Source organism: Myotis davidii, unplaced genomic scaffold (assembly GCF_000327345.1).
Source record: "Myotis davidii unplaced genomic scaffold, ASM32734v1 scaffold44, whole genome shotgun sequence".
In the NCBI taxonomy this organism is placed as follows: domain Eukaryota; kingdom Metazoa; phylum Chordata; class Mammalia; order Chiroptera; family Vespertilionidae; genus Myotis; species Myotis davidii.
The window spans coordinates 628,018-654,221 of record NW_006299705.1 but is presented as its reverse complement, the minus strand read 5'-3'; the positions used below and the strand labels follow the sequence as shown (position 1 = coordinate 654,221).

Sequence of the window (26,204 nt, the reverse complement as noted above, 5' to 3'; positions counted from 1 at the left end):
AGGGATGGGAGACATATACAAAGTAAATAAATGAGGCCTAAATGTGAATGAACAAAGCTTTGGCTTTATTCAGTACAAGAATGAAAATGTATTCGCCCAATCTGCTACTACATTTCATGACAAAATATTCAGAATATTAAAAGTTATGAACAAATTCTTGGGAATGTCTTACTTGAATTACTCCACTGGGATTCACACTGATCATGGTACAAATTCCACGAAATGCTGAATCCTTTTCCTCATTGTCCCTTATGTTTCTCAGAGAGGTGCACCTATTAAATTATAGAATTGAGTTTAGCATTTAAGTAAGAAGCAGCTTCGATTACAATACTAATGAACAGTATTTAATGGAATAAGCAACACTGTATAATGTTTATATTTAAAGAATTTTCATAAGGCTTAACTTTCTCATACTTCCTGAATGAGGGCCCATCTAATTTCAAATAATAAAAGCCGTAAAATTCAAATTTTCTTATTAATAGATTGCATCTATAAAATGGACAATTGATTTTAATCTCTCATTTAAACTATTAATGAGCTTGAGCCATGAGTAAATTACCAATTTAAAAAAGACTGCATTATAACTTGTATTCCATTAAACACTAAAATGACTGAATTGAAAGATTATCAATTAAAAGAAGCAGAACATAGGATATACTGCCACAATATAAACTATTATCTTATGGTGTAGATGTTTAACTTTTACATTAATAAGCAAATAAGATTTTTATACATAAATTTAAACATGTATTTCTTAATGCAATTCAAGTTTTCAAATTAATTATAAAAAGGAAACATAATGCAAAAACCTAAATTTATAGAATTTGCATGCATCTTTATTTTACTGGTGGATATTTAAATGCTTTTTATGTGTAATCAAGCTTCTTAACACAGCAAGCATGTGACAATCTTATCCCATGCATCAATTAGTCGTTAGCCACAACATAAAATAAATATACATGACGATGCTGCTGAAAACCTCACAAACCTGATAGGACAAGATTAGTCACATGGTTGGCAATGATTAAGGACTGTGATTTTTGTAACCAACTGAAAATATATCTAAAAGTGAGATAGAAAGAGAAAGAAAGAGTGAAGAAAAATGAATTAAAAAAAAAAGATTGAATAATACACACCAGGGTCTTATAAACTGCTGTAGCATGGGGGCCACCTCTTGAGGACAAACGTAACCAAGACGACCAATTGTTATTGCTAAGGTAACGCAATCACGGTTATACACCACCAAACGCCAACCAAGACATGAGCAAATGAGGGGGAAGGAGAAAAAATAAAGAAAAAACAACAAATAACTCAGAAACAGAAACCAACAGAATTTGTGTATGATAATAAACATAAGATTTCACCAGTGCTGTTTACTACCACCCCCTAAAATAAGGGGCAGCAACATATATGGCATACTCTTGAAAAAGGAAAAACAAAAGGAATTAAAAAAACTTTAAAGATTGAGAGAACACCAAAAACCATGATAGAATTGCTTTTCTCGCTCAATGAAGTGTCAATTTATCATACTTTCTGTTAATAAAATGAGCGATTATTTGATTTAGAAATTCTTCAGTTAAAGCCAGTTGAAATTTCAGAATTTAATAATGAAATCTATGTTTTTTCCCAATAATTAGTAAATGCGAATGATTACATTTCTGAATTGTCTACTCAAACACACTTCTCAGTTAAAACAGTTAAAATTTCCTTCTCACTTTTCCACATCTCTTTTTATAAGTGATTTTCATTTTTGAAAATTATCTAGGAATTTAATCCAAACTTTGGTCAAGTTTTTTGTTTAACATTTCCAAAACAAACCAGTGGACCATTGGTTGCCTGCTGTCAAAATCAACTCGAGTTTTAGGTATTATGGTACACACTGAATGGATTGAAAAATTGCTGTGCTATGTCAAATCCCATTCTGAAAACTCTCTAATGGTGATTAACAACTCAGGTAATAGTCCACTAATTTCATACCACATTGACATAAAGGAAATTCAGACAGTCCACTGTAATGACATGTGATATGTGGACCAAAGGAACAAATATTCTGTCTTTGCTATAAAAGGCATAGCACAAAGTAGATAAACATTGTACTGATTACATGCTAAGATTCTATGCAAAATGGGAATTAATCAAACATATATTCACCATCAAAATTCAGGAAGTCCTTATACTTAAAAGGGCTAAAACAAGTGCAACTCAGAACTGTATTCTGCAATTCAAAGATACATACATATAAATACATTTATACACAACGTGAAAAAAAAGAAAAACACGAACAGAAAACAAACCATGAAGTGCTTTAATGGTGTTCTCTCAAAAACTTACAGGTTAACCTTTCATAAAAAAAGGGTGAGGGGTAAAGAAAAATGTTTAAGGATTACTTGAAGCAAACTACACAGATAATACTAAAATCCAGCAGATTCATATGAAGCAAGAGAAAGAAAACCTATGTTCAAAAGACACAAACTATGCAACATTCTCATTAAACAGGCAAGTATGAACAATCCAATGAAACATGCGATAAAGCAGATGATGGTCCATTGAGAAAGTTCAGTGTAGGATATACTGATTTGGGAAAAAAGCAAATAACTGCATACACTAAGGAATTGGCTTTATAAAATATTAAGATAATGATAATTAAGTTGCTAAAATCTATAGACATTAGACATTGACAATGATTTTATTTAATAATTACTTCCTTTTTTGGGTGAGGAAATAAAACATTTTCTGCAGCCACTTGTATTAAGAGTAATTCAGTGAATCCAAGTGTGTTTCTTAATCATATCAAATTGCAAAGTATTACCAACTACCTTTTGATTTACTTAGGGTAGAATCATATTTAGAATATAATCTTATAGATAAAGCCAATTTGTTAAAGGAATTCACCAGCTGATATCCCACAAGAAACTTTAACATACATTACACTCAACATTTATTTGCAGTTACGCATTCACATTTAAAAATAAATAGAAAGTTTCTTTAGACTTAATAGTAATTTTATAATGGCAAGTGTTCCAAATCTGAATGTCATGTATAGGTACTGCATTCTAAAGAGATAAAAACCAGACAGGATTTCATAACCATCCTACACAAAGACTTTTTTACTTTTTAGCAAGAAAATCTGATTCGCTTTATGATATAAACAGTACCCATACAGCCAAACAGCCATATAACTGTTTCATAATTAAAAGATTTCCTTCCATACCAATAAACATAACAATTTTAATCACATTAGGCCAAAATAAGCTTTCTATAATTAAGAAACATAAAATTAAAATGCCCTTGAAAACAATTTTTATTTAGAAAACCTTATTTTAATCTTTATCCAATATTTTGGTAAGACCTTCATTGACTATGAATATATTACTGGAATTATCTTAGTATATAAAGAAAGAGATGTGCCTGATTGAAAGCAAAATTTACATCTTGTATCATTATTAGCAAAAACCTAAGAAGGTGGAGGGAAATCACCCTGAAATGTGTTCTATAGTATGGTATGGAAGGTACTCTTTAATATAAACATGCTCTCTAAATGCAAAAGAGAAACAAGCCTCCTGAATAAAAATCCCACAAAGTACTGCCTAAGTCTTCAATTTGAAGGAAAAGTATACACAAAATAGAAAATACATACGTATATATACCATTATAAACTAATTAGCCACTACATTGCAATCTATCTTTGGCTATATTTTTACAGATTAAAAAAAAATCATTACTTTGAGCTCCCAGTTGCTCTCTGAATTAATATAAAAGTAAAATTTATATTTCTCCATCCTTATTTTAGCTGGGGTTCATTTTAGGAAGTATTAAGACACTAAATAGGGGGAGAGGTGATATTTTAAACAAAGTTTCTGAAGATTGGTTATGGAATGCAGCTAAAAACAGTACATTCCATTTACTGAGAATTCAAAATAGCTATTAATAATAAGCTGGGTTTCCAAAGCTAACTTTGGTTTCTCTATGCATCTTAATTTAAAATTAAAAGGCAAGTAATTTTCTCTTCACCAAAACAGTTCAGTCATATGGTACCTGTATTCTCTAACAACGTCTTTGGTGTGTTGGGTCTGTTAATGATTTCTACAAGCTGGTGCAACACCATAGGAATATAAGGCTGCATCTCTATACCTAGATCATCCCCAAAAGAGAAAAACAAAAGAAAAATTTCAATGTTAAAATACCAACTTTGGTTCCTTTTTTAACTGTGACATATGCTATTATTAATATGTAAAGTTAATTTAAATTTAAAAACAAAACATGAAAAAGGCAATTACAAAAATATTAAGGCATTTAAAAACTTATACTTTTAAAGAAGAAAAAAATCTTACCCATTTGAATGGAGATTTCTCCAATTGCCCATGTGGCATTATTACAGACTGATATGAACTCTGGATTTAGGTTGGTTCCCAATATTGGCATGAAATCAGCTAGAAAAAAAATGTTTAAAAATGTATACTTATCAACAGCAGTGTATTATACTTTAAAGAAAACCTACTAGGTGGAAACTGAAAAGCAGGAAAGAAATAGCAATATTTTAAAGGTGTTGGTAAATACTTATCTTAAGAAACTGAGAGAGGCAATATCAGAATTTTCATATGAAGTAGATCAGGAAACATAAGATTTGGAATATTTCAGGTTTCACTAAAAAGAGTTGACATAGTACTCTTGTCATCAGACTGAGAAAACTCAAAGGTAAGGGAAGCATGATACATTGCAAATTTTTTTTTTCAAAGCTAGTTTATATCACATGCACAATTTTTTTAAAAAAGCAGTGATTTTGGTTTTTAAAGTAACTTTTACCCTAGTGCTCAGATTGTGGTCTCTCAATATCATTTTGCACTTAAAAGGAATGAAGGTCTCAGAGAAATGTTTCACTGCAGGTTAAGGGCAGGAAATGTACCCAACAAACCTGTACTAGTTTATTATACCACAAAGAACTCAGGAGCCAACTTAAGCTACCAATGCTTACAGGTAGGACAATTTGGGTACACTCAAAAAACAAACACAAACTAAACTCTGAAACATAATATAGATACTGGGAATCAATTCATTATTTTGAAAACTAGCAAATAAAGAGAATCAAGCAATGATCCTGCCTCTCCTATAGAATGTGTACTTCAGGGAAACAATTTATTGATATGGAAAATGTCTCTGCATATGTATTCTCACTATTAAATAAAGAATTAGAATATAATTTTTTAAAAATCAGTGGATCTAAAAACCAGGATTTCTCAATTTTAGTAACACTGATCATTTGGGCCAGATTATTCTGTTGTGTGTGGGGCTGTTGCGTGCCTTGTAGGACTTAGGCCAACTTCGTCTCAATGCCCTACATACCAGCAACACACCCCTAGGGTTAAACTAAATGTTCTGCAGGAGCCCTAGCCTGAGGAATGAAGGATCCCAGGTTCAATTCTGGTCAAGGACACATGCCTGGGTTGCAGGCTCAATCCCCAGTAGGGGGCATGCAGGAGGCAGCCAATCAATGATTCTCTCTCATCATTGATGTTTCTATCTCTCTCTCCCTTTTCCCCCTCTTTTGAGATCAATAAAAAAATATTTTTACAAGAAAAAAATGTTCTGCAGGATGGGGCAGCACAAAGAATTCCCCTGGTTGAAAATCAGTAATCCAGAAAATAATCATTATTATTGGTAACATAAAAAAAGAGAGAACTAGACATTGTGTAACCCCTAAAGAAGGGACACATGATCTATAAGTCTTACAAAGGAATTAAATCCTTTCATACAAGTCTAAACTCATAAAAACTCAGTTAGATGGTTAATATTTGTAAGAACAAGCTTCACACAAGACAAGAATTCAATACACTTTCATTTAGAGTCGTTAGGCTTGAACTTCATGATTTTTTTAAAAAAATATATTTTTATTGATTTTTTACAGAGAGGAAAGGAGAGAGACAGAAAGCTAGAAACATCGACAAGAGAGAAACATCAGCCGCCTCCCGCACATCTCCCACTGGGGATGTGCCCGCAACCCAGGTACATGCCCCTGACCGGAACCGAATCCAGGACCCCCCAGTCCGCAGGCTGATGCTCCATCCACTGAGCCAAACCAGTTTCGGCTGAACTTCATGATTTTTAAAAATATATCGTAATTAATGTTATTACTCAAAGTTCAGAATACAATTATTTTTCACAGAAGTACAACTAGGAATTGGGTGAAGAAACTTCCAGTCTATAAGAAATAAGTTCTGGGGATGTAATGTATGACATGATAACTATAGTGAACAATTCTGTAGTGTATATTTTAAAGTTGCTAAAAGAGCAGATCTTAAAAGTTCTTACCACAAGGAAAAACAATCTTTTTAACTTTTTGAGGTGATGGATTTTAATTAAACTTGTTGTGGTAATCACTTCATAATATGTACATAAGGTGTACAACATATCAAATCACATGCTGTATACCGTAAACTATAGAATGTTATGTATCAACTGTATCGCAAAAAAAACTGGAAAAGAAAAAAACCCCAAAGCACAACTGTATGAAATGAAAAAACCTTTTAGGTCAATGTTTTAAACCAAGGTTTATTAAATCATGCATAAATAACTCATCCAAAAAAAATGGGATATAGAAATGAAGAAGAAAAAAAAAGTAACCAAAATCCCATTTAACCCATGGATTTGACAGCAATTCAGGTTACATTATTCAATAAATCCCTTGTTATCTTCACAGAAGACTAAGACAAATGCTATGGTATTAAAACAGAAGAAAATCGCCGAAACCGGTTTGGCTCAGTGGACAGAGCGTCAGCCTGCGGACTGAAAGGTCCCGGGTTCGATTCCGGTCAAGGGCATGTACCTGGGTTGCGGGCATATCCCCAATAGATGTGCAGGAGGCAGCTGATCGATGTCTCTCTCATCGATGTTTCTAACTCTCTATCTCTCTCCCTTCCTCTCTGTAAAAAATCAATAAAATATATTAAAAAAAAAAAAAACAGAAGAAAATCATTATTTACTTCTTAAGTAAATTGCTTGAAAAGTATCCTATGATATCTGAAAAAGTATGCTGCTTTATCATGAGAAAACCTAATAAAAGGCTGCTGAGTAATGGTGAGTTCAAGGGGACAAAGAACAGGAGTTCCTGTCCTTCCTGCTTCAATCAAAGAAGCTTTAACCAGTCAAATGTACATTTATAAATGTTGGGATTCCATGAAATTACATTTTAATAATAAAAAACATAGCTGACATTAAAATCACATCATAGCAGTAGAAAATATTCCTACCTATACAAGGCTTAACATGCTGAAAGCAAGCTTTTGTCAGATCACCTAACAGGGCGAAGGAACTCTGTCGAACTTCTGGCATTTTATCCTATAAGAAATAAGCAGAAATTAACCCAAATGTGATACAGAGAACCAGGTTTCAATTCATTTTACTTTCACAGGTCTCACCTGCATGCACTGATACATTAGTGTTAGAATGTTACTTCGGGCTACTAGCTGTTCAATGTTGCCTCCAAGTCCTTCAGCCAGGCCACTGAGTAAATCAAGAGCCACTATCATAAAATCTTTATCTGGAGCCTCATATTGATCTGGTTGAGCATTGTTCAACTGAAATTAGACACAATTTTTTGAAAAATTACTTTGAATCAATTGTTGAAAAATTTCATTTGTATACATTACACGTCTCCTTAGAAAAATGCTTATGATGCCAAGAAAGAGATACAATTTTTTTTTTAAATACCATGGCTTGCGCAAGAGTCTTCTGTACTAGGTTTACACAACGCTGATACACAGGTTCACAGTATGGAAGGAAGCCAGACTGCAGGGCTGTGGCAACTGAAGATAGGCACTAGAAAGAATAAAGCATGAGTGTAAAATTTATGGATATCGTTAACATTATGATAAATGCTTGAAAGTATACTAATTCAGATTCAGGTTACTTCTGAGCTTGCTCTACTAGTCTTTTCAAACCTCTCACCTGGATGCCACTCATTGCTGTTAAGTTTGCCAGCCGGAGGTTTCCTCAGAAAAAAAAAATGTAAGAAAGTAGTTTCTAGCCCTGGCTTTTGTGGCTCAGTTGGTTGGGTGTTATCCTGTGCACCTTCGATTCTGGTCAGGGCACATGTGGGCATGCAGGTGGCAGCAGATCAATGTTACACTCTCACATAAATGTTTCTCTCTCCCCTTTGCTCTCTCTCTCAAAATCAATTATAAAAGTTTCTATAATGAATGTCACCTGTCAAGAGCAGATTAAGTTTATATATTCCTATTTTTTTCTCAAATATTAGAGATCTATTTACTTATCCTCCCATTCTGGTAAATGATGTAGGTAGACTTTACTGAGCACATTCTGAGCCCCTGCTTATTTAGCCATAACAACTCTTCTTGTGTTGCTGGACCCAGAATTAGTTATTGCTCTTGGTCCCAGAAGTTTATACTTCTTGGCTAGGGACAATCCATGGCAGAAGTGTGACCGTAAAATGATAGGGGGAATAAGAATGACAATGACTGAATTGGCTCTACCAATATCAAGTCATTTAGGTTTAAATTACTACATTTGATAGTGTGCTGAGTTATTTAAATATATAACATTTCTTTTTAATTAAAAAGTATTTAATTAAAAAGTATTTAGTATACATAGAAGAAAATTTCAAACTAGACAGAAAGGGTACAAAGTGAAGTCTCTCTTTATTAGCATCAAGTCCTAATGCTACGTCACATATATATGTGAGTATATGTGTCTAATATAATAGATATGTATAAAAAATTAAACTGTAGTTGACCTTTTAACTATGCAGGGTTTAGGGGCGCCAACCTCAACTTTTGACTCTCTCCAAACTTAAGTTGTCCCTTGGTATCCTCAGGATATTATTTCCAGGACACCCCCTATGATATCCAAATCCCATAAAAAACAAGTTTTATCAAAGGCATCTATCTAGTCAGCCTTCCACATCCATGGACTCCCAAAAGGGGATAAAAACCAGTACAGGCTTTTATGGGGGAAAATATGCATATAACCAGACCTTTGCAGTTCAAACTGGCACTACCCAAGTATCATCGGTGTATTAATTATGGTATAGCTATATATCTATATCAAGAAATGATTAGAGATAGATGTATATGATATGGGAAGATCTCTATGATAATTTATTATCAATTAAGAAGAGCAGATTAGAGCCCTGGCCAGCTTGGATCAGTGGTTAGAGCATCACCTGGAAACCAAAGGGTTGCGGGTTTGATTCCCAGTCAAGGGCACGTACCTGGGTTGCGGGTTTGATTCCCAGTCAAGGGCACGTACCTGGGTTGCAGGTTTGATCCCTAGCCCCAGTTGGGGCACATGCAGGAGGCAACCAATCAATGTCACATTGATAATTCTCTCTCCCTCTCCCTCCCTTCTACTCTCTTAAAATCAATGGAAAAAATATCCTCGGGTGAGAATTAACAACAACCAAAGAACAGGATAGAAAACATATAATTTAACAATATTTCTTAGTATAGGTGCACCATAATTAAAGTAATGAGAAGTTACATATTTATCCAGCATTTTAACAGAAATAGCTCAGGTTGTAAAATTTTTAAACACCGTTTAGATTTGGACATGTTTTTTTGATAAAACACAGATAAAATAAATGTTACCAGTTTAGCATACCTCAAGTAAAGGGAAGAGATCTTTATCTTCGTCCTTTAACATGTTCCATTTCTGGATCAGTGGAGGCATTAGCATCTGAATATATTCCTATTTACAATAATAAAGAACACATAAAGCTCCACTGTCATACATTAACAAGTCCATTTTGAGTCTATGAAAATTAAAACCCATTTAGAGTAATTGTGTAAAATAATTACAGAATGTATTTTAAGACTCTTTGCACCTTTAAAATTTTTATTTTGCCTATCTTTTTAATTTATATGACTTTGTTCTAGTTTTAAGTCATCTTTTATCCTTTTTGAAACAAAATATATACAAATATACCATACATAAAAATTACTTGATCACAATCAAGAATGATTCATGTAAGTTTTACTCTTTAGTGACTGAATTTTTTAATTCTGGCACTTGTGACATGTAATATGGCTCTAGTTGTACAGTATGTTAGAAAGGACAGGTTTACCTTATTGGGGCATTTGTAGAAAAAGATTCGTAATCATTTAAGTATCTTTATTTAAACTGAAGAATCCATAAAACCAAGTAAATAAATGTAGTAATAATATAAACAAGGGGCCGCGATTCTAAAGGTTCTGATTTAAGACATTCAGAAGAACACCCCTCCAAACAAAACAACCAACCAATATCAAAGTAAACCCACAAACCAAGTGTCTTGCATCAAGTTTTAAGTATAACTTATAAACACAGACAATTTCTTAAGAATTGCCATGTAGCAATGATAAACAAAATCTATTCCTTAGCAGAGAATTTTGAGCTATATTAAAATTCTAATACTACAAATCCAATCCCGTACTCTTCTTCTACTCTGAACACTACTAGAGACAGTTTGGCTCCCTAGCCATATTTCTTCTGTATCAATCACTATTAGCATTTTTAACCTATTACCCCAATTTCTAATTGTTTTATCTAGTGTATTCCCCATACTTGAAAATTCTGGTGAGAAAACAAAAATGTCTAGACGTGATACTCTAAAGCAGCGGTCCTCAAACTTTTTAAACAGGGGGCCAGTTCACTGTCCCTCAGACCGTTGGAGGGCCGGACTATAGTTTAAAAAAAAAACTATGAACAAATTCCTATGCACACTGCACATATCTTATTTTGAAGTAAAAAAACAAAACAGGAACAAATACAATATTTGTATTTGCATGTGGCCCGCGCGCCGTAGTTTGAGGACCCCTACTCTAAAGCTACAGTATTTATAAAGTGGTAGATACAATACTTTAAATTTTACAAGGTATAAAAACTTTATTCCTTTTCCTTTAGTCAGTCTACAAAGTGTTTTACATTCATGTGAGATGCTGCTGTTAATTTCCAAACCAAGCACATATTTATTTTCATAACAGTTAATCACAGACACTTACTGGTTTGTTTAAATGATGTCCTACTGAATCTGCTAATGTTCCTATGGCATCATAAAGAATGAGCAAGTTCTTATGCTGGTATTTGCTAAATGCAAAGACCAAGGTATCAAGTATATAAGCAAGGTAAGGAACAAGTTCTGTGCAAGCCTCCTCTTCTAGGGTAGCAAAGGCACTGTAATTAGAGAGAAAGAGAGTATTAGTGTTGGGAAAAGGAACAGTTTAACAGCTACTCAAGTAGGTACACTAAGTGACAGATGACAGGTCAGTAAGGGACTTTCTGTGGAGTTACAGTAGTTGACCTACAGACTAATGTGAATCGGCTCTTTGTTATTGCTTCAAGAGTACAGCCCCTCCCAGCACAACTCCAGACACCCATGGAAATTAGGCTGCAAGATAATTATACTGTTGTCATAGCCAGTGAGAGGGAAAAAAAGTTTAAGAAACACAAAGGCTGATGTCTAGTTAATCACATTTGTATTTACAAAATCATAAGGTGTAAGCTACAGATAATAATAAAAACCGCATTAATGGTTTAATACCAACATTTCATACAAGGTTGAAAATTAGTTTCTCATTGACATACCCACTCCTTTCCCACCCAATGAACATTTTGTTATGAATCTGTCCTACCTGCAGGCAGCTTCTTGTACTCTCTTGTTGCTATCCAGGATACGCTTTAGCAATTCTGTCATTAATGGCTTCAGGTACGTGTCTGGGGGCTGGCTGACTACCCAATGTGCATAGCGGCTCAGAGTCCAGCACGTTATGGAACGTACAAGAGCCTTTTTATCAGAGAGGCACTGAATAAGGTGAGGAATGAGCTCAGGCAAGTATGGAATCATGCCTTGCATACAACCTAGGAAAAAAATCAAAAACTTTCAGAAAATGCTAAAATATGGTTAAAAAGCCCTTTCAGTAAATATTAAACTGACACACAAATCCATGAAAAATATTCGGATCACCTCCACTGTAATAAATATACTGTAATAATCTGTTCTAAAATTATTAAAAACTGAAACGAGACCTAACTGCTCTTAAGTATCTTCCAACAGGGTAAAGAAAGCTCATTTTACTTCTGCTACACAAATTATGACTTTTATAACTGCCTTTAAAATGCTTCAAGTTCTTCTAAATAGATGTTTACAACTAAGGACAGAATAATAACCCTTATACTAGCAGAGAACGATGACACTCTTGACTTATAAGAGTGATGGCGAACCTATGACATGCGTGTCAGAAGTGACACGCGAACTCATTTTTTTGGTTGATTTTTCTTTGTTAAATGGCATTTAAATATATAAAATAAATATCAAAAATATAAGTCTTTGTTTTACTATGGTTGCAAATATCAAAAAATTTCTATATGTGACACGGCACCAGAGTTAAGTCATGATTTTTCAAAATGCTGACACGCCGAGCTCAAAAGGTTCGCCATCACTGACTTACAATATTTTTTATACTTATTTATGGAACAAAGTTGTTTTTCTAGCAATGGTAATGCTTCTGACATCAGAGTCCTTGTCCTCTCATTCTATTTCTTATATCATAACAAAAGCATTTGAAAAATATTTGGCTGGGGTTAGAAGCAAGCCGATGGCTGTTAAGTTAATAATTATTAGTTAACCAGTCTAAAGCAAACACTTTCTTATATGGCTTTTGGATTCAAATATCCTATCCAAGGTTAATGTGGATCATAGTTTTCTCTACCCCACATCAGGAAAACAAGAGCAAAGCATATAAATTTGAGTCAACAAATAGTCTTTGCTTATAGAGTAACAATTTCTTAAAATAGCCTAGTAGCATTGGCATTCTATATTTCAAATGTGACTTAAGACTTACCTTCAGCAATTGCTCCTAAAACCAAGATGCCTGATTCTTTAACAACCCATTCAGGATGAAAAAGTAATTCTTTCAAAAGGGGCAAAATATGTGGCAAAAGCTCATCACGATACACATTTGCAAGAACATCTAAGGCAGCAGCAGAACATTTTCCTAAGGAAATATTTAATTCAAAAATATTACATTAACCTCTATTATTGTTTAGTTATACATATGTAAAATGAGTATTGCTATACACTTTATTCATACCTTTACAGAGTTTCAAAGAATTCAGTTAAATTGGAGGCTGTCTGTCACATGAAAAAAGTTCTATTAACAAGAGTATGTTTTTATGACCAAGAATCAGCAAACAAACTATAAATTGGAACAAAAGTTGCCAGTACATGATGCATAAAATATGCTAGACTAAGAAACTATTCACTATCAGACTATATAACAACTCAGATTTCATTTAACACAATAATTTAGAAAAGAACAAAAATACAATTAAGTGTCCAAATTTTCCCCAATGTGAACTAGGCAAGATAAATGATTACAAAGTATTAGACAATGGTAATACATCCATTCTTTAAAAAAAGCTGTTATATTGACAAGAACTAATAACTTACTCATCAATAAGGGTCTTAAGTTATACTGTATGGTAGATCCATGCAAATGATTATGCTGCCATGAAACAGATGAAATCTAAAGATATAGAATGTTATACGATACTAGAGGCCCGGTACACGACATTCGTGCACTCAGGGGTCCCTTAGCCTGGCCTGCGCCCTTTTGCAGTCCAGGAGCCCTCGGGGGATGTCTGACTGACGACTTAAGCCCTCAGTAGGATACTCTTGTGCTGCCTGCTGTGGAGGCGGGAGAGGCTCCCACCAACGCTGGAGCACTCACCAGCTGTGAACCCAGCTTCTGGCTGAGCAGCGCTCCCCCTGTGGGAATGCACTGACCACCAGGGGGCAGCTCCTGTATTGAGTGTCTGCACCCTGGCTGTCAGTGTGTGTCATAGCAACAGGTCAGACACTTAGCATATTAGTGACCTGATGCATGGATTCATGCACATGGAAAGGAAATTAATTAGAAGGTGACTGCCAGGGTGGGACTGGGCAAGATGAGCCAGACATGCCCTGGAGCCAACCTCCTGTGGTCCCTTCCAGGCCGGCTGCACCTGGGTTGGTGCCATAGCTCAAAAGACATCTGTGGAATGAGCGGGGTCCCTTGGTAGGTAGGGTCCCTAGGCCTAGCCTGTGAAGATCGGGCTGAAATTGGCCCTCGGACATCCCCCCGAGGGGTCCTGGAGTGCGAGAGGGCACTTTGCAAAGTTGCTGTCGTACAGGGTGTGGAAACACAAATGCAAGTGTGCAGTAAGCCAGATCCAGGGCCCACAGTGCTCCAGTAACAACGTAACCCACGGCTGAAGATGGAATCCAGTAGCCCTGCGAGGAATTGGGCTCCCTCCTCTCTGGTTTCGGGGTGCGTCATCCGAGAACTGCTGCTGCCAAGTCACTGCAGCTCGGCAGCTACTGCGTTGAGCATCTGCCCCTTGGTGGTCAGTGTGCGTCACAGCGACTGGTCGGACGGTAGGAGGGACACTTAGCGTATCAGGCTTTTATATATATAGATATGGAAAAGAACGAGCAGAGTACACATAATCTGATTTCATTTTTTCAGCCTTTTCTCCTAAAAGAGATATACATGTTTTTCTGTATGTGCACAGAAAAACTTCTGGAAGGATATAGAGATGGGTGAGATGTAAAGAGGAAGTATCCCCCAATCAAGTGTACATTATTACTTTTGAAGAGTCATCTATATTATGTTAATCCACCCCACACTCAACATGAAAGCAAGGATATAGTGGGAGGTAACTTGTGAAAGTGAGATTTGGGTTCTAATACTAGATGTGTCAGCACTACTAGCTATGTTGCCCATGGGCAAGTTTCTCTTTTTGCAGTTTCCTTACCTACGGAGGGCTGCCAGAAAGAGTAAATGTGATAATGCATGCTAAGTCCTTGACCTAGTGCTAGGTATGTTAGGCACTCTAACTGGTAGTTATTTAACCAAATGAATTACACAGTCCAGGCTGATGATTCATGTCCTTAACCACTTCATAGTTAGTAGAAATCCAAGCACTCTGAATTACAGCAGTGGTTCTCACTGGGGGCAGTTTTATTTCCCAGAGGAAACATGGCAACGCCTGGAGACATTTGTTGGTTATCACAATTGTGTGTGTGTGTTTGTGTGTGTGTGTGTATGCATGCGCGTGTGCACGTGGGCTGCTGGCATCTACTGGGTAGAGGTCAGGATGCTGGTAAACATCCTATAACGTGCAGGATAGCCCCCACAACAAAGTCATGTGACCCAAAATGTCATTAGTGCTGAGGTTGAGTAATCCTGAACTAAAGCAGTGGAGTTTTAAAAACGAGTACGCAAGCAAGCAAAACACAGGTATCTAGGTTCCTCCCAACAGTTTTTAATTAGAGTGTGGTCTAGAATGCCCACAAATGATGTGGATTTGCAGCTAAGGATGAAAATGAACAGAGATTTAAAAAAAATATTTTGTAGTCTGACTATGACAAAGCAATTTATATTTCAGAATTATCCATGATAATCAGCCAATCCTCATGCAAATTAGTACAAAAATAAGTTTATGTAAGATAAACAGAAAGTTTATGGCCAAAGTTTATGGTTCCTATTTTTTAAAAAAATATATTTAGAAGAAGGGAGAGGAAGAGAGAGATAGAAACATCAATGATGAGAGAATCACTGATTGGCTGCCTTCTGCACAACCTACAATGAGGATTAAACCCGCATCCCAGGCACGTGCACTGACCGGGAATCGAACTGTGAACTACTGGTTCATAGGTCGACGCTCAACCACTGAGCCACAATGGCTGGGCCCTATTTTATAATATCAAACAAATTGAGAAATGATAGTTTGAATTATATTTAAAGAATAAGTAAATATAAGAACAGGTCCATCAGAAAAACGCAAACCAAAACCATATCTACTTCACATATACCAGGACAGCTATGATAAAAGTTAACAACTGTTGGCAAGCAAGAAACTGCAATCTTAAGACACTGATGGTGGGAAAGTTAGTGGTGGAGCCATTTTTGAAAACAGCCTTGTAGCTTCTCAAAAGGTTAAGCAGTTAACAAATGACCTAGTAAGCCCACTCCTGAGTATACATATATTGAAGAGAACTGAAAACATACATCTACACATACACTTTACAGAAGCGTTCACAGCATCATTACAACAGCCAAAAGGGGGAAACAACCAAACGTCCATCAGCTGAGAAACGGATAAATAAGATGTAATAAATCCATACAATGAGGTATTTTTTCCACATGCTACAACATGGGTGAATCATACAACACCTCATATTGTATGATTCCATTTATAGAAAAGTCCAGAACAGGCAAATTCATATCTACAGAATATAGACTAGTAGTTACTTAGGGCTGAAGGACTCAGAGAAAATGGAAATGACTGCTAATGAAAATGGAAATGACTGCTAAGGAGTTTCTTTCCGGGGTGATGAAAATGTCCCAAAATTTACTGTGGTGATGGTTGTACAACTATGAATACATTAAAAACTACTGAACTGCACCGTTTAATGGGTGAATTGTATGGTATGTAAATTATTCCTCAGTAAAGTTGTTACCAAAGCAGGCAACTGTGCTTTTCCCTCTCCAACTTACTTAGATTCCAGTCAGAAATTGTATCGTCATCATCAATTTCATCATCATCATCATCTTCCTCTTCAATGCCATCTTCATCATGCTGCTGGGCCACGGTCCTTGATCGATGAAAACGTGGCCTTATATCCTGTTCACTGTCAGGAATTGTTTCATCTTCTTCAACATCACCCTGTGTTGTTTTTTTAAAGGGAAAATTTTGGTGATAATCATTATAGGTTAATAATATGCACATGAGTGAAAGAACCAGACCTAGAGATGGGTCATGCACCCTTTCCTTGGGAAGGGAGGAATAGACTATGACATGACACTTGTTAGGTATCAGGTACTTTCAACCACATTGTATTGCCTCCCATCAAGCTGGTACAACCTAGAGTACCTAAATCCCACGCAGATAATATTTAAGGCATTTTTATGCTTCTGACTTTGAACTCTGCAGCATAATACATATATAAAACAGAAGCCTATTTACATAGGATTTATTCTAAATGTTTTATTAGTTGAATTCAAAGATTTACTAAGTCAATAAAAATAATATTCCCCATTCACCAGAAAACAAGTTTTCTTACCTTAAGTAGGATAATATCTATATCTGAGTACTTCATGCCATTCACTAACACAGGAATCAACCTATAAGAAAATAAATTCATGAAACAAGGAACTAAAGATGAATAAAATTATGAAGGAGTCTTAACAAATTTTTGTATACCAATAATACCAATGATAAGCCCTGGCTGGTAGCTCAGTTGGTTAGTGTGTCATTCCAATATGCCAAGGTATCAAGTTCAATCCCTGGTCAGGGCACATATAAGGAGCAACCAAAGAATGCATAAGCGGAACAATAAATCCATGCCTCTTTCCCCCTAAAATTAATAAATAATAAAAACAAACCACCAAGGAGACAACCACCACTAACATTGTCTTAGAGGATATTTTGTGCTGTCTGACCTTCTCAAATGATGAGTATTCGTAATATATGTTGTATTCCTTTTACAACTCATGTACAAGATCCGCCTCAGAGGTTCTCAACCTGTGGGTCACGACCCCTTTGGCGGTCGAATGACCCTTTCACAGGGGTCGCCTAAGACCATCCTGCATATCAGATATTTACATTACGACTCATAACAGTAGCAACATTACAGTTATGAAGTAGCAACGAAAATAATTTTATGGTTGGGTCACAACATGAGGAACTGTATTTAAAGGGCCAGAAGGTTGAGAACCACTGCGCTAAAAAGAACAGCAATTTCTTCTCTAAGAATTTATCCAAATATACCAACAAACATTTGCTTAAAAAAAAAACTTCACCTAAGGATGTTTCCATTCATTTTTTTAGAGGGGAACAGGGGGAAAGAGAAACATTGATCAGTTGCCTCCTATACACTCCCCGAGTGGGGATTGATTGAACCCGAAACCATTTGGTATACACAATGCTCCAATCAACTGAGCCACCCAGTGGGGCTCACAATGCATTACTTCAACTAAAAATAAATGCAGCCATAGAAGTCAAACATATTTATGACTGGCTTTAGTTGTTTAATGTTTGAAGTGGTAATTTTTTAGCCTGCTAATGTTATAGGCTTTCACTAATAGCTCTTCAGTTTTTGTAAAAAGTAATATTTATATAACTCTTAGAATTAGATGATCCTATGTTAAGAAACAAGCAAATCATAAAAGTGGTACCACACATTAGGGAGAAAAGTAATAAATGGATTTCCTAAAGAAAAAAAAATCTGCTTAGCAGGTGGTGTACTTTATTTCCAAATAAATTCCAGACAGACACTAGAATAAAATATAGGTGAAATTATTGCTTACTTGGTGGGCAAAGAATTTACTGGAAAAGAAAGAGAAGTTTACTGACTATATGAAAATGAGAACATTCAAATACTGTAAATACTAAAAATAGATAACTCTGATAATACTACCACAAATTATAACAAATGATTTTGTTCTTTGCTCATCCAGATGGTTAGGATTGGAGAAATTATAATTAATGGCTGATAAAAGTTGTGACACGATGGGACAATCTAAGTGGGGTATAAATCCGCATGACTTCACTTGAGAACAATTTGGAATATTTAAGAAGAATCCCAAAATGTTCAGTCCTTTGATCCTGGCACAAATCATTTCTAGGAATTCTATGTGAGAGAAATAACCACTTATGAACAAAAAAAGATGCTTACTACAGGATTATTTGGTTAAAGAAAAGAAAGGAGCAAACAACTTAAATAGTCAACAACTGAAGATAAGTTAATCATATATATGTGGTACGCACACTATGATGGAATAGTTCTCAAAGTTTAAAGACTAATGACCTACAGGAAAAGTATACAACATTCAAGAACTGAAAAAAGCAAACCACAAAACAGTATTATCAGAATTTTAAGCACTAACTATGGCTAGATGCTACATTAAGTGTTTTATAAATTATCAAATGTAATTTGTCCTGAAATAGCCTGAATATATGGTTTTTGGTATATGGTAACAATACATCAAAGATACTAACAGTGATTACTCAGGGTGGTGAAAATCCAAAACATTTTAAGTTTTCTGCATTTTAATTTTCTTCCATGAGACTGTATTGCTTACTTTTCAAACGTTAGCAAGCATTACTTTTAAATATCTGATTTTAATGCAGATTAAGTCATTGCATTGTACATCTATAACCAATACATGTTTTGTTAACTATCTACACTAATAAAAGAGAAACATGCAAATTGCTGTCACTCCGCTATGCCCACCAGCCAATCAGAGCAACTATGCAAATTAACCTGACAAATATGGCAGTTAATTTGCATACTCAGGCACAGAGCAAAGACTGAAGGCTCCGGCTGGAATGAAGACTGAAGACTGAAGAGGCTGGCTTCTACGCTGCGGCCACAGCTGAGAAGCCAAGTCTCGTTGCAGCCGGACCAAAGGCCTGGGTCCCAGGTGCCAGAGGAAAACCGGTGCTGGCAGCCAGGGGAAGGAAAGCCTATTGCGCAAATCTTCGTGCAACGGGCTTCTAATATCTCAATAAAACTGGAAAAAACATAAAAACAAAACCCTGACCCAACAGCATTCATTGAGTTAAAACAGCCTTAACAATAGGTTAACCAAAAATTTCATAACATCACAACTAGTGGGAAATCATTTTCTTTGGTAAAAATCCCACCAGAATCCATGGTCAAATTACAAGAATTATATAAAAAAATGACAACTGTGCCACAAATTATCCAAAATTAAGTATGAGTTAGAATAAACCATGCTCACATGATTTTAAAGAAATTCAGTCGCTTCTTGAAAAAGCTCTACTAATACCAACAATAAAATTAATTTTGACTTGTTTAGAACTTAACTCCCAGATGATAGAAGAATTCAACCAAAAATACAAAAGTGAGGAATCACTTAAATTTAAGAACAAGGTAGAATTCATTAAGAAGGAACACTTACTTAGGAAGGTGTCTTACAAGTACATCTTTGCATATTGGTTGCTCAGCCAAAGTTAGCCAAAACTCACAGGCTTCTAAAGCCACATTTTCATCTTGATCTTGGGTCCTCAGTAGCATGTACTGTAAAAAAAAGGAGCCTTAATATTAATCAGTTAAAATCATGCAATTAAAATAAACCTCTATTACAGCAAGTTAATAGTCCTTTGCTATGGCCTGTTTCAATCTAGGGTTTACATTTTTTAAAAAAGCTTCCTAGTTAATTTTAAAATGCAACCAAACTTAAGAACTGCTGCTCTTGAATGTTGCCTAATGAAAAGTATTCAATGCATTATTACTTAGCTGTTCTGTATGGATGTATTTTGTTTTATGAAACCACTGAGATTTTTTAAAATATGAGTATTAATAATCAAACATTAAGTCTTCGTAGAAACAGCAAAATAAAAACCTCCATTAAACCTTAGACTCCAGTCCCTTCACCATGAAAAAAAGAACTTTCTTTAGGCACTTTCAAGATGTCTCTTTCATAGGATATGACATTTCTTTCTTTCTTCCTTTCTCCCTCCCTCCCTCCCTTCCTCCTTCCTTTTTTATTTTCACAGGATATTTTCCCATTGATTTTTAGAGAGCATGGAAGAGAGTGGGAAAGACAGAGAGAAACATCAATGTGAGAGGCACACTTTGATTGGTTGCCTCCTGCATGAGCCCTGACCTGGGCCCTGGCCAGGGAGGAGCCTGCAACCTAGGTACATGGCCTTGATCAGAATTGAACCCGGCCCCCCTGCAGGTTTGTGTCTCCACTCTGGCCCTAGCAGCCCAGTGACATGGCCGTGGGGCTGGGGCTGGGGGCTGGCCCCCCTTGTGGGTTTGTGTCTCCAGCTCCAGGGCCGGGCACTGGCTGCCCTGTCTATTGTTCTCTCAGGCTCTGGGCTCGCGCCAGGCCCCTTCTTCTGAGCTGGTCTTGACCGTTACAGCATCCCAGCCTAATTTGCATATTACCTCTTTATTTATATAGATCTATTCAAGGTGTCTCTTGTAAGTATATATTTCATGTATTTAGAGATATATATGTATATATAATACAATTACAAAAGTCTTTTTTAATTTAGAAAGTGACATTTCTTAGTGCAACTATAATTTTTAGTTTCCCACAAAATAAGTTTATCATGTGCTTTGAATATACCAAGCCAAATTCACTCTTAGTTGGAGAAACACTGCTCCCAAATCTAAAGGCATATTGTCTAAATCTCTTTAAAAAATCCTTATATGCAAAATCAAAATAAACATAAGAGTCACACATTATTCCCAATGTACCTGGGACTTGGAATTGGGGTTAAGTGATGAATTCTTCATACACATCCTCTGCTTGATTGAAACATCTCACATGGCAAAATATGGCAATACAACAGTGTGGTGGCAAGCCAACCCCTATTACATTCCATATCATATCCTACTACTATGCAGAGTATCTATACTAATAAAAGAGTAACATGCTAATTAATTAGATCAGACGTCTTCCGGATAAAGGCACGGTGGCGGGGCCGAGGCATAGGCGGTTAGGTGTGATCAGGCAGGCAGGCAGAGGCGGTTAGGGGCAATCAGGCAGGCAGGCAGAGGCAGTTAGGGGCATCAGGCAGGCAGGCAGGCAGGCAGACAGAGGGGGTAGGGGTGATCAGGCAGGCAGGTGAGCAGTTAGGAGGCAGCGGTCCCCGTAAGATCGGGCCTAAACTGGCAGTCGGACATCCCTCAAGGGGTCCCAGATTGGAGAGGGTGCAGGCTGAGCTGAGGGACCCCCCTGCCCGTGTATGAATTTCATGCACTGGGCCTCTAGTTGCTGAAGAAACAATTGTAGCATTATAAATTAGACTCCCATCCCTGATATGGTCCTAGCAAATGATAAAATGTCTTTCTTAACTTTCTGGTTAACTCCAAACTCCTTAAGCTTTCAACTAACTCCACCTGATTCTTCTAAACACTTTATGGAGGAACAGGCTCCTCAGAGAAACTGTCATTTATTCCCATATTATACTGCTACATATGCTTATCTCTACAATTATCTTTCCTTATGTTTTACAAAAGGAGTTGCTGCACATCATGAGTGCTAGCCTTTTAACAAATCTTAGACCACATCCTTTAAAAAGAGATCTCTCTCTGTACCACAAGGACCTCTGAAAGTGAAAAGGGAGGAACTAGATGCACAATATTTAATTTACTTGCAAATTATTTTGTTCTAGAAATAATTACATCTTATTATTTATTCCTTCCTTTAAATATGGCTCAACTGTGATCAATAATTTTCCTAGTAAAATTATTTTAATCACATTTTAAAATCTAAATAGTTTGCCAGAACTATAGTGGTGATGTATTTTCTACTCAGAAATCTCTTTGTTAACATAAATCACAAGTTGATCAGATCAACTTTACCAGTAATGGATAGAAAACTCTTAATGACACAAGAATATACCACAGAATCTCTTATTGAGCATTTAGCCTAATTCATACCTAGTAAACACAAATAATCGAAATATTTCCTAGTTATCCTGGTTAAAAGCTATTTACTACTATAAATAATTTTTCCTCTTTGAAACATCTTAATAAAAGCGATCAGTAAAAGCAATCAATCTTAAAACATCTTTTAAGTCTCACGAAAGAAATATCACCATAAAGATAATTTATAATTTTAAGAAAATCAGTTACTATTTTTATAGTCTCCCCCTAAAATGTGTTAAATAATATATATTAGAAAACAGTGGTTGCATATTATACATATTGTGCCCAAGATTTTTCGTGCAAGAAAGATGAAAGAACATTTAAATTGCCTGTGTTACCTCAACTATATTATGCATGTGAGGAAGCAGGCGATCCATTCGAACTTCAAGCAGCATCACAAGTGCCCGGCACACGTTTTTCCGTACCTCTGGTTCTTCATCCCCAGCCAATGCAAAGAGGTTCTATTACACAAGAAATATTTTTTTCTAATTAAGTATTCCAATACATTAGAAAAGTTTATAATAATAACCAGTAATCTGCAAGTTGGTAACGTTTAAAAACCCTAAGAAAATATAGTACTAATAAAGACTGAATTAATTGGTTTACAACAGTGGTCGGCAAACTCATTAGTCAACAGAGCCAAATATCAACAATACGATGAATGAAATTTCTTTTGAGAGCCAAATTTTTTAAACTTAACCTATATAGGTAGGTACATTGTTATTAACTTAATTAGGGTACTCCTAAGGCTTAGGAAGAGCCACACTCAAGGGGCCAAAGAGCTGCATGTGGCTCGCGAGCCGCAGTTTGCCGACCACGGACCTATAATATTTTATTTAAGTAGAGGCCTGCTGCACGAAGAGATTCATGTAATAGGACTTCCTTTGCCCTGGCACCTGGCACCCAGGCCTTCGCTCTGGCCGGGCTACAGCCAGAGCTGGCCCTGAAGTCAAAGCCTGCTCTGCCAGCCCCAGGGCTGAGGCTTTTGCTGCTCCGCCGGCTCCGGAGCCGTGAGACTTCACTGCTCCGGCCCCCAGGCCATCAGGCTTCACTCCACCACTTGGAGCCTATGTATGCAAATTAACTGCCATCTTTGTTAGGTTAATTTGCATACTCTCCTGATTGGCTGGTTAGTGTAGCGAAGGTATGGCTAATTTACATGTTTGCCTATTATTAGGTAAGATAAGTGTAATATGTAAATCGACCGGACGGCAGAATGACTGGTCACTATGATGTGCAATGACCACCAGAAGGGCAGACACTCAACACAGGAGCTACCCCCAGCCTGCTACCCCCGATTGCCTGATTGGGGCCTGCTGGCCAACCTCTCAGTCCCTCCCCTTGGCCAGAAGGCTCTGATCGCCCAATGGGGAACAGGGAATGGGTGGCAGCAAACATGGGTGACACTAGGCCAGCCGTGGGCAAACTACGGCCCGCGGGCCGGATCCGACCCATTTGAAATGAATAAAACTAAAAAAGATCGTACCCTTTTATGTAATGATGTTTACTTTGAATTTATATTAGTTCACACAAACACTCCATCCATGCTTTTGTTCTGGCCCTCCGGTCCAGTTTAAGAACCCATTGTGGCCCTCGAGTCAAAAAGTTTGCCCACCCCTGCACTAGGCCAAGGTGGGTGCAAGTGGGGCCCCGATCGCCCCACTGGTTGCCCCATACACAGAGGCTGATTTTCCCTGGCAGCCGGGGAAGACTGGCCCAGATCACAAGCCAGGCCTAGGGACACTACCTGTGCACAAATTTCATGCACCAAGCCTCTATTAGATTATAAAATAAGACAGATGTAGAATGATAACTGCCAAAAATCATAGTTTTGGTAAATAATCTTAAAACCATTCTTTCTGAGAGAGTATGATTGGTTGTGTTTTGAGGTAACTTTTAGTTTGTGAGAATAAAACCAGGTCATTGGGACAAAGAGGCACTCATCCAGTTGATCCAGAAATAGCATTAAAATAGAATTTGATTTACTCTTGACAATTACTGACTGTCAAGAGATTTAGTCCTACCAACTCTGATCTTAAGGTGGTAACAGGTGCAGATTCTATAAAAGCATCAGTAATTGGGAAATTATAAATACACACACCCACACACACACACACAAATATACATACATACATATACTGAGTTTCTGAAAATTAATCCTAAACTGCCATTGTTCACCAGGTCAACTACTGAAAAAATAATATAAGTAATCAATCTCATACTGTTCTTAAGAAGTTTCTCTACAAGGTTAAAAAACAACAACAAAGAGTGTGAATGAAGAGAATGTTCAGTCATCGCAACTCCAGGATGTTTATTTAACTTTACAGATAAAGATACATAAGTTTAGATGTTAAGTCACTTGCTAGCCAGTGAGGGGATATGAATTTGTTTTTCATGAAATCATGGGTAAGTCCACACTCATACTACACCAACAGCCTCCACTAGAAGAACAAGTTGTCTCTTGGTGAGGCTACAAGCAGGGATGTGAAAAGAAAAAATAATAAAGTTTTCCTATCTCACTTCTGAAATTCTACTTTATATACAAACACACATATACCTTAAAAACACTAAAAAGATCATTAAAATAAATAAATAAAAATCCAATGTGCCCCATTGTCTTTTCCCATGAAATCACAAAAACGTCTCCAAATAGATAAACCTAAAACCTCATTAAAAGAAAGGGGTAAGACAATGGAGAAGTTCAAATATCAAATATGGCAGTATGTGAAGTACTGTTTCTAGCATTTAAAAAACTTTGATTTCCCAAACAACCTGATGCTTTCAAAACTCTTTAGTTCCTTTTTTAATCAAATATATTTTATAAGGTCAGAGAAGAATAATGTTTTTTCCATCAGGTGCTCCTTTTGTATGCTAGATTACATCTTTCATTAAATTTGATGTTGTCTTACTTAATATGAACACACAGCTTTGCCAAGGTAGGTTATAGCCGCATATTAGTAACCAATACACTTTCCATCAATAATGTCAAACTTAGCAGAGATGACATTAGCCCCTAATGAAAATACTAGTAATGGAAGAAAACAATGCATTTATTCATTTAGTAAATAGTTACTGAGGGACTCTAGTGTGTGTCAGGCACCTCCACTGGAGGGTTACTGGTCATGTAGGATGGAAAACAGGTTGACTCTTCTACAGCTATCAAGTAGCAGAGAAGTGTTAATATGGCATAAATGCAAATGGAAAATATTTAAAATGTTGGGAAATGTTCTTAAATTTTTATTTTTAGAGAGAATTTAATTCCTTTTATTATCCTATCTAATAAAAGAGAAACATGGTAATTGGCGCATGACCGCTACCCTTCCCATTGGCTAATTAGCTGCCAGCCAAGATGGCGGCCGGCAGCCAGGAAGCTTGAAACTAACATGAGGCTTGCTTGCTTCAGTGACGGAGAACTCCAACATTCCCCGTCTGACTTGCCAGCCTCTCAGCTGCAACTCTCAGCAACTATGTTGCGAATAAAGAAGCTAAAAAAAACCCAGAAACCTGCTTTACTCAGCGGAGCTTCAGCCAGCCGGACGGCAACATTGTATCAAATACAGACGATAAACAAAGGCCAGAAACCTGTTTTCAGCAGCCGAGGACAGAGCTAAAGCTGGCCCAGAATAAAAAAAGAAAAAAAGGAGCAATGGGGAGCTTCAGTCCCAGCCTGAAAATGGCCCTCAGCCCCTCACCCAGACTGGCCAGGCACCCCAATGGGGACCCCCACCCTGATCCAGGACACCCCAGCTGCAACAAGCCC

The 26,204-nt window shown here is 36.6% G+C and overlaps 1 protein-coding gene across 2 annotated transcripts in view; it reads right to left on the bottom strand.

Annotated features, from left to right (window-relative positions):
- TNPO1 (transportin 1) overlaps nucleotides 1–26,204 on the bottom strand; it is a 57,126-nt gene that overhangs the window by 11,320 nt on the left and 19,602 nt on the right. Inside the window, exons 8-22 of one of the 2 annotated variants that reach the window (XM_006775428.2) lie at nucleotides 22,783–22,905; nucleotides 19,959–20,077; nucleotides 17,096–17,156; nucleotides 16,530–16,698; nucleotides 12,831–12,983; nucleotides 11,622–11,847; nucleotides 10,992–11,163; nucleotides 9,613–9,699; nucleotides 7,705–7,812; nucleotides 7,413–7,571; nucleotides 7,245–7,332; nucleotides 4,332–4,430; nucleotides 4,036–4,131; nucleotides 1,137–1,212; nucleotides 173–272 (exon numbers count right to left, since the gene is read on the bottom strand). In XM_006775428.2, coding sequence (XP_006775491.1) covers nucleotides 173–272; nucleotides 1,137–1,212; nucleotides 4,036–4,131; nucleotides 4,332–4,430; nucleotides 7,245–7,332; nucleotides 7,413–7,571; nucleotides 7,705–7,812; nucleotides 9,613–9,699; nucleotides 10,992–11,163; nucleotides 11,622–11,847; nucleotides 12,831–12,983; nucleotides 16,530–16,698; nucleotides 17,096–17,156; nucleotides 19,959–20,077; nucleotides 22,783–22,905 — 1,836 coding nt within the window. Of the gene's footprint in view, nucleotides 1–172; nucleotides 273–1,136; nucleotides 1,213–4,035; nucleotides 4,132–4,331; nucleotides 4,431–7,244; nucleotides 7,333–7,412; nucleotides 7,572–7,704; nucleotides 7,813–9,612; nucleotides 9,700–10,991; nucleotides 11,164–11,621; nucleotides 11,848–12,830; nucleotides 12,984–16,529; nucleotides 16,699–17,095; nucleotides 17,157–19,958; nucleotides 20,078–22,782; nucleotides 22,906–26,204 lie in introns of those variants that run through there. The other variant, XM_015571613.1, reaches the window with a different exon arrangement.